At 50.4% G+C, this 16,045-nt stretch overlaps 1 protein-coding gene across 1 annotated transcript; it reads right to left on the reverse strand.

The window, feature by feature from the left end:
* Positions 1 to 753: 753 nt before the first annotated feature.
* OAZ2 (ornithine decarboxylase antizyme 2) lies at positions 754 to 14,529 on the reverse strand. Its single transcript, XM_065688285.1, is given in 6 exon segments — positions 754 to 1,577; positions 3,704 to 3,789; positions 5,553 to 5,728; positions 10,895 to 10,975; positions 10,977 to 11,052; positions 14,386 to 14,529. Coding segments are annotated over 6 exon segments (573 nt in total). The 5' UTR covers positions 14,406 to 14,529; the 3' UTR covers positions 754 to 1,443.
* Between the last annotated feature and the right edge of the window lie 1,516 nt (positions 14,530 to 16,045).

Here is a 16,045-nt window from a genome sequence, read left to right on the forward strand (position 1 = left end):
TGCACACCAGATTGAGGATTAGAGCCACCAGCCCTTCGGCTTCATTGGAAGGGAAGGAGGGAAAGAGACACAAACTTTAAGATGATTTATTCACACAAACTCACATCCCAGCCCCACCTCTCCCCCCGGACAGAAAGCGCTGACCATGGCCTTTATGGAATGGCTCGGCTTCAGCTTTTGACACCCCCCCCACACACACAGAAGGGCAAGAACATAACAGCGCACGGGACAGTGGCACACGCAAGCAGGCAGAGCTCCCCACGGGCACGGTGCAGAAACGCCCTTCCCGCACAGCCTTCCCAAGAAAGCCACCCCCGTCCCAGCCGTGGCACAACAAGAGCACAACCTCACTCTCCAGCTAAGGGGCAGGGTTGAAACACAAGCGCCTGCCAGCACCAGGCCCCATCTCCATACCTGGAGAGGCCCTGCACAGGGAGAACGTCCCACTGCAGCCGGCAGAGCTGCCGTCCACACCAGTCCCCACACACAACCCCCTTTGGCTTGGGTACAGCTGCCAGCTCCGTCTCAAGGCCCGAGACTACCTCTTAGGAAAGGTGAGGAGGGAGAAGAGAGGTGATGACAACGGGCCTGGTCCGCACCTGTCCTTGGGCACAGGCTTGAGCTCTCTGGCTCATCACACTGCAGGCAGGGAAGAAATGGTGCCCCGAACACTCGCTTGACCCTCCAAGGCCACCGCAGCACTGTGGGCCCGGCAGCGGTTCTGTTCCTTTCAAATAAGCAGCCGCAGCTGTGTGAAGTTCATTGGAATGCCCCTTTATTGAACGCTGTGATAGTGCAGTGGTAACATTGAACAGAGCTAAGACTGCTTAAAACAAAAGCTGGAAGAGCAAGAAGATTAAGGGGGGGGGGAGGGGGAAAAGAAAAGGTCAGACCAGTTAAAACAGCATTGGTCGCCCCAAAGCGGAGACGCACCAGGGGTTTAATGTAGTGTTAAAGGTTAAGCTTGAGCACGTCTCCTCCACATGCCTGACACCCAAACCGTGCCTCCTGCTTAAGAGCCTTGAGTGAAAAGTCAAAACGTAGTCTGTCAGGTGAGCACACATCGCGTGATCAGGGAGGGACCAACACGGATTAGAGGAGTCAAGGAGTCGGTGCTGCACCTACCGCTGTGCTCCCCACACCTGGCCCGGGGAACCAGGTGCCCCGAGGCTAACACACCCCACAGCTGCACGCAAAGAGCTCCTATGCCAGTTCATAAACATCTTCCATTTACTATTTGGTGATTACATGTGTGTATATATAGTTCTCTAGGCAACACATTTCAATGAGATAGTCAACTCTGAGGATACACAGGCCAATCTAACAATGAAAAATGCAGTTTCAGTCCAACAGAAGCTTGTTTTCCCTTTCCTCAAGAAAGGAGATTGAACCCTCTCTCCCCTCAACAGCATTTCCAGGTCACACTGGAGTTCCCCACTGCAGCTATTCTTCATCAGAGGAAGAGTTCTGATCCAGGGGGTACACCATGAACATCACGTCTGGCCGCGACGGGACAGAAGGGTGACCAGGCCTCACGATTTCAAAGCCCAGGAAGCTGAATGTTTTCAGGAGAGGAGCTACCAAAGAGAAGGAAATTGGTTACTACCAGGAATAATCCTCTTTACCCGTCACCCTAAAAGCCACAAATACCAGCTCCTTCTGAAAGGACATCCAGAGCTTCCTGCAAAGAAAGAAGCCATTTTAACACAACAGCCCCTCGAATAGGAGGCTGTGTCTCCTCCTGCATTCATCCCAGCTGCTCCTAAGCAGGAAGGGGATTTTCATTACGCAGCAGAGGAGGTTTGTCCATGTTTACCCTGCGATGTCTCCTCCATCCCCTCTGAGAACAGCAACGGTTCAGTTACCTACCTGCTGCAGCCACAGCCCCACTTTCTTGCACGTGGCTGTTGCAGCATGTCACAGCTCTTACTCTGTACTTAGGTGGGTCCTGCACCCCTTGAGCCCTAAAGTGGGTCAGACAGCAGCAAACTCAGGGCCTAGGTAGGCATTTACTCTGTGAGGACCCAGAGCTCAGTACAAGTCCAGACAGCCCAGCCCAGCTCGGTGCGGTCCCCCAGGAAAGCCACCATGGGTGATGCACAGAAACCGAGAGCAGGGTCAGTCCAGAAGACCCCGCACCCCTGGTTGCACTTACACAGTGACAGGATGCATCCTCACTTGTGCTGAAGCCTCACTTCCCTGTGACCCATGGAAGTTAGGCTGGTGCAGCAGCGAATCTCTGCAGTACCCTCTGATGGTCAGCTCCGAGACCCTGAGCTCCAGGGGAGCTCCCAGGTACCTGTTTTCAGGACAGCACCCCATCCCAACTGCACAGACGAGGCCCGGGATCTGGAGCATGCCAGACTAATAGGCCAGGTTGAAGAGCAACACAGAGCCAGTTTTTAAAACCAAACCCCATTATCAGACAGCTCGTGTGTGCAGCCGCTGTGGAGGTCACCAATGCCACCCATGACGCTGGTGATATTACAGCAGGAGATTAACCTGAAAAATCAGTCTTGGCATCACACCATGGCCTGATGTGTTCCTGGGCTCAGCACAGCTCAGCTCCACCAACGGGCTTCAGAAGACAGCGCAGCTTGTGAAGCGGCAGGGTAAAATTAGAGTTCAGGTTTGAATTACTCCTGCCATGGCAATTACTTGGTTATCAGCCTGCATCTGGTAAGATTTAAAGGGACACATCCAGAGCTTGGTACCTCACCACAAATCTCCTCAAACTTCCGTGCTGTAATCACCCATCCAACACATCTATCTTTAGCTCCTAATGCAGCCCCCTTAAGCCATAAGCATCTAGAGCCAGGGTCAGGATTACCTTTAAGTCTAGGAAAGCAAAAAAGTGCTGGGAGATCTTTTAAAAGGAGATAAACCTCAGGGCAACAAGCTCTAAGTGTTCATTAAATACCGGTCCAGTATTTAAGGGTAGCTATGAAGAAGATGGAGACTCCCTTTTTACAAGGAGTCCCATGGAAAAGACAAGGGGTGATGGGCACAAGTTCCTCCTGGAGAGATTCCAACTGGATGCAAGAGGAAAATTCTTCGCAATGAGAACAACCAGCCACTGGAATAATCGCCCCAAGGAAGTGGTGACTCTCCAGCATTGGACACTTTTAAGACAGGGCTGGACAGGGTGCTGGGACATCCAGTCTAGGTCATGCTTTGCCCTAGAAAGGTTGGCCCAGATGATCCTTGAGGTCCCTTCCAACCTGGGACCTCACCATGATTCTGTGTTTTCCCATTAAACATTTATGGGAAATAAATGGTTTTTATCCCATTTAACAACTTCCCCCATTTCTCCTTTCAGTCACGGAAGCCTGGTGCAAAACAGAGACCCTCACTCCTTACCAAAGGAGACAGATTAACCAATTTCTGGACAAGGAAATACTCCAAGTAATTCAGGAGCAGTTTCCAGCGCGACAGTACTAGCAGTAATTTAATGACAGGACAGCAGAGCATATCTGCTGGAGAAACCAAAAATACTCCCTCTGCTTTAGCCTCAAGAAGGGGCTGGTTTCCTCCACAAGAAACCATTTCGGATTTGTAAGAACACCATGAGAATTACGCATACGGAAATTCCTGCAATAGGCAGCATCCTACAGAGCCCTGCTCTGGGATTACCGCATTTCTCCAGCGCTTCAGCAGTGGATGTAGGGATCAGACCTGACGGGGGGGGGGGGGGGATTCTCACCTCTATCTTCTCTGCTTTTTCTGAAGCAAATAAAGACGTAGTTTACTTTCATTTTTTCTTCAGCAAACTCCAACAGTGCTGATAACCTGCCAAGGAGGAGGAAGACAAAAGAACATCAGCCATAGGAAGTCCTGTCCCGAGGAAGCCTCTAAGCATTATCAACTGTTTGGATGTTTTCAGGCAGCAAGATCACTTGTTTACAGCCCCCTTCCAGTGAACAATAGGTGCTAGAACAATGGGCTTCCTGCTTTGCTGTCCACCCTGCAGCACCCAGAGCTGTCCTCGCACCAAGTCACCCAACCTGCTGTCCTTGGCCAGTGCCAGGGTGCACAAATGCCGGTCCCCACCACTCAGTGGTTTTGTACGGAAGCCTTCGTATGCAGGGAACTGAACATGGCAGCAGCTCTGAGCCAGGCTACAGCTCCTCCGCTGGCAACATGCACAGGGGGTCTGTGAGGTTTATGCTTTATGGGAAGGGATGAAAAAAATCAGCACCAAAAAATGAGCTCCTGCCAGGCAGAAGAGCAAAGAGAACCACCACTGAAGGAGCACGTGCGGGCAAAGCCGCTTCCTGAGCATGTCAGCTGCGTGGCGCACCTGGCACTCCTGAATCCACACTTCCCTTTCCAGCTAAAGTACTTCTGCCACCTCCTGATGGAGGCAGCGCTGCACGAACCCCTCTCCAAGCCCTGGCAATCTGCATGGCAGAGCCATCGCTGTCACTGCTGGCCTTGAACCAGTTAGGATGCAGGCTGCTAGAGCAGTGACAAACAAGGCTTCAGCTGACATCTAGTTGAGGAGCAATCAGCGAGCCCGGGGTGCAGCGAGTGAGATTCAATTTGCGTTTGCTCATGTGGTAATGAACTGTTACAGCCTCTGCCAGGCTGGTTTACCTAGCTAAAAACGGCCTGGCAAAACTGAGTGCTAAGTCATGACACAGGTGTAAAAATACCCGCTCAGAAGAACCCACTTGCAAAAGAATGGGCGCTTGCACAGCTCAAAGCATTACAGGATAAAGAAATCGCACAAACATTTATCTAGACTGAGGAAAATGCCATGAGTGTGAAGCAGCAAACCCACTGTCACTTACTGAAGGTGCCCAATGAGGGGTTTTTTCCTTAATTAGCTCATGTCATTTACAGCTGAAGCTTATTCGGAGATTTAGGAGGACTTCAGAGAGCTCTGAAGAGGAATCCACTAAAGCCACATCCCCACTACAGCGCTCCCGGCCAGTGGAGATCTCTGGAAAAGCACTTGGCAGGAAGGAGCTGCTCTGGAAGCTGCGTTTACACAAACTTCCCAGAGCAGAGCTGTCTGGACAAAACACTGCTGTGTTCTGCCAACAGAGAAAAATCAGAGGCTCTGGCAGAGCCCAGCGCCTGTGTGGCAGGACTCCAGGAAAGATCCACCTACTGAAGGAGAGCATCAGTAAAATGGAGTTTTGGGTTTGGTTTTTTTGCCCTGAGAGGAATTAGCTGCCAAAATAATCTGGCAAGAAGCGTTCCAAGTGGCCAGCAGAAAAAAATAATATAAATCCCCCAAAATTCAGGAAAAACCTTGTAGATTTTCCATGCCCAAGTACGCAAAGAATCACTCTGCTCATTTACTATTTCTCATTAGCATAGAGGCTCAAAAACCATCTGAAATATCACTGGAGAGAAAAACAAATGTATGGCAGACTAACAGGAGGGCAGCTCTCTGGAGACAAGGGATAAGGACATATATACACAAGCCCGGAAGAGAGCTGCTGTACACAGAGCCCATTCTCCCTGCATGCACAGCATCACGCATGTAAGCACAGTCCTGCTGCCTGGGAGCCTCAGACGCAGCGCTGGGATCCTGAACGTACCCTTCTTTGCTCCCATCAGCTAATAATCCGTCAGGGATTTCCACAAAGAGGCTCTGATTAGAGAGCACTGCGTCCCAGGAGGAAGTCTTCACCTCTGTGACCTTGTACTGGAAGTGGACAATATGAGGCTTCCCTTCGTGCACAGGGACATCTTGGTTAACAGTGATCTTCTCGTCCTGTGCAGGGAGGAAGAGAGCTCATGAAATAGCTTTAGGGTTAACGAAAACTACGATTGTAGACAAAAAAATATAAGTGATCACACTTGAAGAACAAACAGAGAGACTGTTCTCAGTGGGAGCACCCTCCTGACAAGGGACGAGCCCGTACAGACTGCTGCGTGTCCACAGTTTCAGCCTATCACTAAAATTCATACCGTGAGACTCACTATAGCTCATGAGGGTATGCACAGTCTGATGTAAGCTTATGTCCAAGTCTCAGAGCTCTGAACAAGTGTTCAAGTGGGTAAGAGGTATTGCTCTGAACTACCTGTAATACCTTGCTTCCATTTTAACCTAATACAGAAATAAAGAACAATAAAAAAAGTAAAGCCCTACATATTAAACAGCCAGGGCAGGGTAACTAGAGAGAGCAAATGCACAATGGTGTTACAGCTTTACTAAGAAGAACATTATACTTCTCCCTTTCCTTTTTGCTGGCTCTGATACACACCACAATAAGTACTGAGATCTCAGAGTGATTTTCTAGTCATGTTTTCCTGTTCTAGGGAATGTTATTTTGCATATTTACATTATATTAAATTTCTGGCTGATGACAGTCCATCATCACTGCAGGTTGCAGCCACGTCTTTGAAGGGCGGTTCATGAACTACCCTTCAAAGAACACAACTTGAACCACAAGCTGGAAGAGCATCTGGTGCTGCAATCTCACCAGTTTCATTGTCTCCCCAGTCCTCAACATGGCCTTTTTGTTTAAGGAATGACCACAAATTGCTTTCCCACATTTTACAACCAACTGGAATGGCAAATGGTTTGTCTCCTGCTATAAGGGAAGAAAATACACAGCACTGAGAGGATCCCAAAACAGAGAGAAGCTACAGAGACTTGAAGATTGTAAGGAGATCTCTTCCAGAGACCACAAATGTACAAGTCCCTCTCCAGTACTGCTCTAAGGAACATGCCAAGCATGCAGACCACCTCAGATTCAGCCCAGCAGTTCCTAGAAAACAATTTTGTGGTTAAAACTCCATTCCTTCTCCTGACAATTTCTGCAGGCAGTTGGCTTACTCAGTAAATGACTTCCACATTTCTCTGCCAAGAGCCCAAATGAAACGATGAAGAAATTCATTAGGTTCCCGAGTTAACGCTGTCAGCTGCAGTGAAAGCTGAACCCTTCCCATCTGCTCAGTTACAGGCTCATGCCTCTCGAGTCACTTACACTTACAAAGTCACCTGCACAGCTTGAAGGGCAGAAGCAAAGCAGATACTGGAAAAGCAGATATCTGTTCCTGAGTCACAGCAGTACCTGGGAAGGCCACGCGTCCCTCTCTCCTCAACAGCACCAACAGGTGGGACCGAGGTTGTTCAGCCCATCAGGACATTAGGTCCAGTCTTCAGGCATTTGACTGTAACAGGGTTATTAATTCAGCAGCTCCTTGTAAGCTCTGATCTGCTGGTGACCAGACTGACAGTGACACAAGTGACACTGCTGCAGAGACAGCACCTCACCAGATGAGCTTTAATACACTCATCTCTGACCAAACCACACACAGATTAAGTACAGCAGAGAAACGTCAGGCCAGTTTGGATCTGCAGTGAAGCAGCATTTAAAAGATGGGCAGTACAAACACATCAGCAGCCAATGGTGCCCATTAAGAGTGTGGAAGCACTCCTCAGTGTTGCCACTCTCCAAGCGGATGTTGTCTCGTGGGTGTTTTAATCTCTGACAGTGTGAGTATTGCTGAAAGACCAGCAAGTGGTTCAGCAAAAACACCACCAAAAAACCCAAGAACCTTTCCAGGCTCCTCAAGCCCATGTCCCAGTGCTTTAATTCCTATTGCCATGTGTACTAAAATAGAACCCTCTTAGTTTGACTATTGTGACAAAGAAGAAGCCATCAAGTGTGTTAATGCTGGCATCAAAATAATGCCGCATGTAAATGAGGAACTGCCTGGCTTCGGTAACCAGAGCAGAGGAAGCTGCCGTTTGTTTAAAGCCCACAAAGCTTAGCTGAAAAACAAGTTTACACTTCAACAGAATAAATATCCTGTAGGAAATAAGTTTATTCATCGAGTTTGAAAGAAGTTTTCATGGCTGCATCTACTGCCAGGTTTTACTAGTTTTAAGCCAAGCACACCAAGAAACCTAGACACAGCTCTCAAGTGAAGTCAGACTGCAGCTGAGCCAGCAGGACCCGCAGGTCTGAGCCCAGAGGGAGCTCTGCATTACAGAGGCGTGTTTAAAACTCAAACCAAGGGGATTATACGCACTTCCTTCAGCAGTGACTTCATAGGAGCCTTTTACAGTTGTTGTTACCAAGCAGAAAATGTCTCTGTTTCAGAAAAGATCCTTCTCTCCAGAAAAGCTCACAGATGCTTCTTTTCTTACACTTCATGAAAACAAAAACAGGGTGAGGAAGTTGAGAAAAGCAGGCTGGGATTGACACATTGGAGGGGGAGGCACACGCATGCATTTGTGCGGAAAGACTGGCAGCAGCCTGCAATAGGAGGGGAAAAGATTACTGAGCCTCCTGGCTCAGCCGTTCTGTCACCAGAAGTTATGCCCTGCACTCCAAACCAGAGGGGTTTTTCCACTTAAGCCTCCTAATGTGATAGCCCATGAAAAGGCAGCACAACCATAGAGATTAACAGAACCAGTTCCCCTGGTTCAGTGGAAATTACGTTTACACATCCTGTCTGGGGCAGCTGATATTTTATTTCTAGGCACCAAAATGCCTAGAGATGCCGGGGAGAGAAGCTGTTCCTGTGAAGCAGCAGCCCAGAATTCTTTGGAAGCTGCTCAAAGCAAAATCCTGGTTTACACAACAAATGTTCGGTTTTTAGTTCACCCCTGCAAAATCCCCCCACCACATTACTGCGGGCAAAAAAAAATCCCATCAGACTCTCTGCTGTACCCAACCACCTAAACCACCGCCCAGCTGGCCCTCAGCTCCAGCTCAGTGCAGTAAAGCCACAAAGACCAGCTTCCACTTGCTTACAACTCATTGAGCACAAGATTTTCCAACCCAGCTACACTCCTCAGATGCTCCAAGAAGGACTGGGGGAGGCCCCTATGTGTTGGCAGTGCAAGAAAAAAGGATGTTATTGATCTGCCATACCCAAGCAACTGGAAGACCCGTGTAAGCAGCCTCCTACTGGCATGGGCTCCACCTGCAGCCTCCTGCCAAGCCTGCAAGCCTCGGCAGGTCCTTTCACACAAGCCATCCCGGGTGTGCAGCATTCCCAGCTCTGGTAAAGCTTCCCTGACCAAGGGCCGAGTATTAAGTCTCTTACACAAAAATACCAACAACTATAGGGAGCCCTGGCTGCTGAACTTACAGCACCATTGTACATGAGTGCTGAGCTGTGTGCTCTGAAGGAGGCAGGCTTGTTCAGAAAGGTCATCCCCTGAGCTACACCAGCTGATACAGCTGGAAAAAGGACTTAAGCTTTTTGGATCCAGATACCTTTCTATGTCATGCTGAAGTTTGCTGGCTGCAAAGCTAAGCCTGCTGTGACTACAGCACCACTCAATTGAGCTGGTGACTGAGGGGAGCACAGAGAGGCCTGATAACCCCCATCTGAGGTCCGACTTTAAACCACTGGGCAACACAGCCCACTCTGGTCTGGGACGAGCAAAACTACAGAAGGGGATGATTTTCTGACAGATTCTGCTAGGTTTTGTCAGCAATAAACCCAGGAAAAACTACATGCATATTTCTGGGATGCAGCTACCTAGATGACATCCTCACAGGCAGCAAACCCTGCCCACAGGCCAGGACCAAAAGCTTCTGTGCAAATTCAAGGCCATGCTAAAATCAAACACTTCAAAGTCTCCAAACTGTGATTCTTTCCTCCACACTGTTTCTGCCTTCGGACCTTGCCTGCTGTGTGTGCCAGGCTTGGCAAAGCAGGCCTGCAGGAGTTGAAGCTGCAGGGTCATCTATTTCTCATCCCCTTCCACCCAGAGGGAATTCATTATTTGTCCCAAGCCCTCTTGAAGCTATTTTATGCATTGTCTTTATCTGACAGGAAGCCCCCTGTGCTCTGCTGCTTCTTTGGATTTCATACCCCTCTAACATCTGTGACAATTCAACTCAATAGTTTTAAGCTGATATTATTAGGAGACTACAGAGATTGACATTGATTCACAAGGTAAGTAGGTGAGGCATGTGATAAAAATTCACCAAGGCTGCATGAAATAAAACTCCTCTGAAAGCAGATGTGATGTCTGTGATTCTCATAAATTTCAAGAGGAGACTTTGGTAGCTGTGACCCAAAAGGGCCTTTATCTTTTTATCACATGAAGTCTATGTGCCTCCCACAGGGTAATTAAAAATCAAGTCTAACACCTATGATGATACTCCTATCTGAACAGCTAAATTTGCAAGCTGAGCATAAGCTTAGGCTACCGCATCTGATAGCACTTTACTCCCCAGCATGTGGAAAAGCAGCCCTGGCCAGAAGGGAGACAGATGTGCACCACCATAACACAACACAAATTTTTACAAGTGCCAGTTATTCTACAGCAAGGGAGAGCCCAGTCTCCTGATTCGGAGGGAAAGGTCCTGAGGCATGAAGAGGGCCAAAACCCAAGCTACACAGATCCTAAGGAAGTCTGCACATACAAAGCCTTCCCAATCTTCCCTCATCCTACACCTGTGTTCTAGGCACATTCCGACCATGTCCTGTGCCTGTGTTCTAGAAATGTTCTGATCACCCTTTTGTGAAGTCAGGAGTTACTCTGTGCAGCTTTACCTTCCGGACCAGGGCACAGGAAGGAGCTTATCAACCATTCTCTGTCTGCATTTCACCTTTCTGCTTTCCACTTCCTCTTTTTGCAAGACATTCAAGAAGTTGTTTGATGTTTTGATTAACGTGGCTCCACACAGAATAGCTGAAACAAGCCTCTGGGAACAGAACTAGGGAGTTATTTACTGCATGCCGTTGAGAAAAGGTCTCTTGTTTCTTAGTAGGCAGGTGATATTTAAGCAGGAGAGCACTGCATGCAGCTCAGCAATCTGCCGACAGGGCTGCTGAAAAATGAACTGTTCTCCCACTTATCACCTCAGAGTTATTTGCATTTATTCCCATCAGTCTGTAAGAGGAACCGAACACAGTTGCCACACGGGTACAGGTCATTATTTGGATGTCAGATCTTTCTCACCTTATATATCAGAGCTGAAAGAGAAGGATCCCTGCTACCCCCTCGCCCACCGGGGATCTTCGACAGTGGGTGAGGGGCATCAGGAGCACCACAGAGGCCCTGGAACAATGTGCCTGCAGCACTGCAGCTGGGGACAGTTACTCAAAGGTAAAATACTACTGCAAGAAAAAGAGAGAGAACACCAGGTTACGTTAGCAGGGACAATAATTCAGGTGCTACAGCTCCTCATACCCCAACCTACTTGTACCCCTGCTCCTCCACAGCGCATCAGAGGCAGCTACTGCAGCTCTAGTGCCCGGACACCCGTATTAAAAACATCCCTGCCCCAGTCCTGTCAGAACCAGTGGCCGTTTGTCAGATGTGGAGGGGTTTGCAGCTAAGAACCCAGAAAGTGCTGAGCAACCTCATGCTAATAGGGACCCCTGGAAGGCTGCCAGCAGCAGATGGCTGGAAACGCATGACCAGATGAGCACACATTTTCTATAGACAAATATCTACAAAGAGATCAACAGGACCCAGAAGGAGGTTTAAGTTTCACATTTTCAAAACCAGGAGGAGTGAAAGGGCTGATTCTTCAGATATTTTCTGAAGGCTCCACAACATCCGAGTTGACATTTTCACATGCAAATGAAACATCATACCAGCACCCTTCACTTCAACCCTCAACATTACAAGCTCACCCCACAGGTTTACTTTCACAAACAAGAAAACAAGTTTCCCTTGCAGTCTGTAAATTTTTGTTTGGATGCCCTAAACGTGATCTTTCAGCATCACTTTGAGCACAGGCTTTAATATCTGCTCTAGGTTTTAGGAAGTTCATGAAAGCAAATTATTTTACTTCTGGAGCATTGCTTCCTTTATCAGTACCACAAAAGCTCTTTGCTGAGGCAAAGCACAGCACTGGTATTCCTCTAACAAAGCCTGCAAAAGCAACCCAGAGAAATCAGTTGTTCCCCAGCATTCCCATTATTAAATATGTCAGCACAAAGCTATATAAACACCACCAAAATAAAGGGGAGCATGAGGGTCTTCAATAAGCACAGGGAGCAAGGAACAAGACTATGAAGGGCAGGCTCCGTAGATGTACTGACAACTTACTGTCTGTCCTAAAACTTCTCACTTGAGCTGTTCCCAAGGCAGTGTTTTTCCACTCTAATCCCTCTCCACAAGGGAGATGGGCTTAAGTATCCAAAGACAAGCACCAAGCTGACTGTCAGAATAACCTGCACTGCCTACACAGTGCTGCTAGAACCCATACCAGACTGCAGACAGACTACTGAAACTTGGCATTTCTGAATGCCAAAAAATAACTCACAAACACAGTTACGACACAGGCAGCATTTGCTAAGATCTTGGCTTGCCACCTCACACCAAAATACTCTTCCTACAGGAAACACAAATATTCTTCCTCCATATATCTCCTCCTCCAGGTTCGCTAGACTGGGCTCTTCAGCAGCACGCCCATGGACCACAGCAGGCACATGTTGGAGAAAAGGCTGTTTAAATAAACTAGGAAGAGATACAAAGCAGTTGCAGGGTAGATGTCTCAGGGCAAACCCCTTCACACACATGCTCAGTGGCATTTTGTGTTAATATAGTCCCTCCACAGGCATGACCCGGGCTATCAATGGACCAGTGTGTATTCAGTAGTAGTGGATGTTGAGAGGCATGACAAAGCACTTTGCTGTGCCTTTCCCCACCCCCAGAAAGCTGTTGGCAGCTTTGTTATTCCCTTCCCTCCTCCCTCACCCCCCAGTCAACAATGTACTATTGATAGCTCGCTCCGACTTGCGGCCAAGGCATCAAGAAGCTGGATAATGAAGTGTAGTTGTGGGAAAAAAAACAAAATAGGAAAAAAAAAAAAAAAGAGGCTGTAGTTTCCATGCAAAGCACTCCCAGACACTTCCCACTTTTGCTTCCTCTGGCACATGCAGAAGTCAAACACAAGACCCCTTCAGCCACAGAGCTCTGCCTGTGGCACTGGGGCTTCACCTCGTCACCACTGTCCTGCCCCAAAAGTTGGCTCCGGCAGCCAGGTAGGGTCCCCAGAGCAGCACATGCAGGACAGCAGCATCAGGCAACACTGAAAGGCGAGCGTGTGGCACACATTAAGAGAGGTTTTGCTTCTCCCAGAAACACCCTGGGAAGAAGTTCACGCAAGCATCCAACAAAGCTCAATCCCTTCATGCATCCATGCGAGCGCGGCCCACCGCTACTCTGCTCCCCAGGGCATGTGACACTTAACAATCAGGACTGTGCTCCCCTTCAGCCCCTCTTCTGAGAAGCTGCTTTCCAGCAGCTTGGTTTAGATCAAGATCACTTTTTTGGGTGCCATGGTTTAGTGTGAGGTGTCCCTGCCCGTGGCAGGGTTGGAACTGGATGATCTGAAGGTCCTTTCCAACCCGAACCATTCTATCATTCTATGAAAATGCATTTGGATCCCCAAGGGCCTTTCCCCAAAGGAACTCCCAAGCAAAAGCTTCTCAGTGACCGCGTCCAGCCTGAAACAGGAGCTGGAAGCGCACGCAGGTTTCCAGCCAGCGTGTATAATTTTAACTCGCTAAGCTTCCAGCAATCCCAACCCCGTGCCCTGTCCCTGGGAAGCGCAAAGGACAACTTGTCAACTTTTGAACCCCATTACGGCTCCTCCTCAGCAACCCAAGACCCAGGCCAGCACTGCTGTCAGTCCGCAACAGCCAGCGGCCTGGGGCCCAAAACCTCAACGTTTTCCTGGGTTTTGGGGGTTTTCTTTGCAGCAAACACTTGGATCAGACAGAAGGATCCACACAGCTCACCTGACATTATAGAAGCAAAGCTGGTTTAGCTTGGGCTTTTTACCCCTTCTCAAAACAGGCTCTGAAGATGCTGTTGCACTTTGCCATAATAATAAGATCTTACGGTGCGAGCCATGGCAAATCACTGGAAGGATTTGAGGAGCAACTTGCAAATAACTGCCTGAAGAACACAGTGCAGCTCAGGTATCTACCCTACATGCAGCAGCCAAGAAACAAGGCTGTTTATACACATCCTCCAAGTGCTTATCTACACGCTATAGCAGAGGGTCAGGAAATTACTTTTGGGACTCTATAAACAAGGAGCAGACACACAAGATTATCTGGTCAGCTGAGAACAGAAATACCCACAACTGGAGCGAGCTCCTGGTGGTGACAGCCAATGTACCAGGAAGAAGCACCTTTCCCTGGAGATGCCCCATCCCTGGCAGTGCTCAAGGCCAGGCTGGATGGCGCTTGGAGCAAGCTGCTCCCGTGGAAGGGGTCCCTGCCCGGGGCAGGGGCTGGAGCTGGAGGAGCTTTCCGCTCCTTCCAACCCGGACCGTGCTGTGACGCTGTGGCACAAGCCCTGCCCGGCGTTAAGGGCTCACTAGCAGACGGGAGCTCAGCGACTCGCTGCCGGGGTGCCCCCCTCAGGGAAGACCCAGCCCCGGGGAGCCCAAACACCGCGCTCCCGCCCCGCCCGCCCCGGGCCCGCACCTGTCCTGGGTGTTTATCATCCTGGGCTCCGCTGGGCTCCGGCGTCGCTGGCTGCGGCTGGCTGCGCGTGGGCCCGCTCGGCTGCGCTCGGCTCGAACCCGCTCCGCCGCCTCCCGCCCGCGCCGCCGCGCTCCGACTGACCCCGCGCGCCCGCGCTCAGCCCCGCCCCCTCGCGCGCCGCCCGGGCACGCCCCCTGCCCCCTCCCCCCCCCGCGCCGGGCAGGCCGGGAAAAGACCGCCCCAAACAAAGGCGCGCGCGGCGCCGCACCCACCCGGCGCGCAGGCGCAGTGCGCGCCAAGGCTCCTCCGCGCTGTGACGTCTCCGCGCCGTGCGGGCGCAGGGGCAGGCGGGAGACTGAGCTGAGCTCTTGGGCAGAAGCTCTTCCCTGCGAGGGTGCTGAGGCGCTGGCACAGGGTGCCCAGAGAAGCTGTGGCTGCCCCATCCCTGGCAGTGCTCAAGGCCAGGTTGGACACAGGGGCTTGGAGCAAGCTGCTCCAGTGGAAGGGGTCCCTGCCCGGGGCAGGGTTTTGGAACTGGGTGAGCTTTAAGGTCCCTTCAACCGAAACCAGGCTGTGATTGTACGCAAGGGCAGGAGCAGGCAGCCTGCAGCCCGGGGTGCAGGGAGGCACGGGAGGTGACAGCCCTGTGACGGGAAGCTGAAGCATGTCTGCACCGCTTGTCACAGTGGAAGAGGCCAGTGCCTCTGACTGAAGGCTTCGTGGGGGTGTTCTGGCTCCCGCAGAACTCGGGGGGGAATAGATCAGGGGGTAGCAGTAAGGAATGGATGCTGGGCCCTGGTGGTGCCACTGCACAACAAGCTGCTGGCCATGATCGTAGAATCACAAGGGTTTGGATTGGAACGGACCTTAAGGTTACCCATTTCAACCCCAGGGGTGCCTCACCCTAGACCATGTCACCCAAGGGTCTGTCCAACCTGGCCTTGAACCCTGCCAGGGATGGGGCAGCCACAGCTTCTTTGATTAGCCTGTTCCGTATCCTGCTTAAAATATGCTAGTGCTTAAAAGGTGGCCTGGGGAGCTGCAGGCTCCTCACCCGGGTGAGGAGGACCTAGAGCAGGGAAGAGAGGAGTGAATGCGTGGATAACAGGACGTTGAGCTACCCATGGCAGCGCTCTGCAGGGCTTGTGGTTAGCAATGTACCTCAAAAGAAAAGGTGGCAGCAGCCCCCCAAGTGAGTAACCCGTGGGTCATGGTCCCACAGAGCTTGGTGGGTGCTGAGCTTCACATGGGGTCAGATGCCTGCGATGCCCCGCAGGCTCCGGGATCCGACATGCAGCCCTTGGCCTGAGCTTCCTGGTTCCCAGCGCTGCGGCACCGGCCCTCGCTCAGCAGGAAGCGACCAGCTGTTTGCAGAAAGCTGGATGCTGGCCAGAGCCCGAGTTCAAACACAGCCTCTGAAATGGCCTTTCCCCCTTCCTCTGCGTTTCAAGCTCTGTTTGCAGCCATAATTCTATTTATAATACGCAGGAAAAGCGAGCTGAGACTTTCCCACAGTGCTGGCTTCGCAGACGATTGTTGTTCAGGAAGCTGGAACGTTCATGGTATTATTTTTGTATACCCACGGGAAGGCTTTATTTCTTTTTTTATTGCGTGTCACTCTGTGTCCCCATCTGTGCCGAGGAGAGTTTGCAAGGCACAA

The sequence above is a fragment of the Lathamus discolor genome, chromosome 8 (assembly GCF_037157495.1).
Source record: "Lathamus discolor isolate bLatDis1 chromosome 8, bLatDis1.hap1, whole genome shotgun sequence".
NCBI lineage: Eukaryota > Metazoa > Chordata > Aves > Psittaciformes > Psittacidae > Lathamus > Lathamus discolor.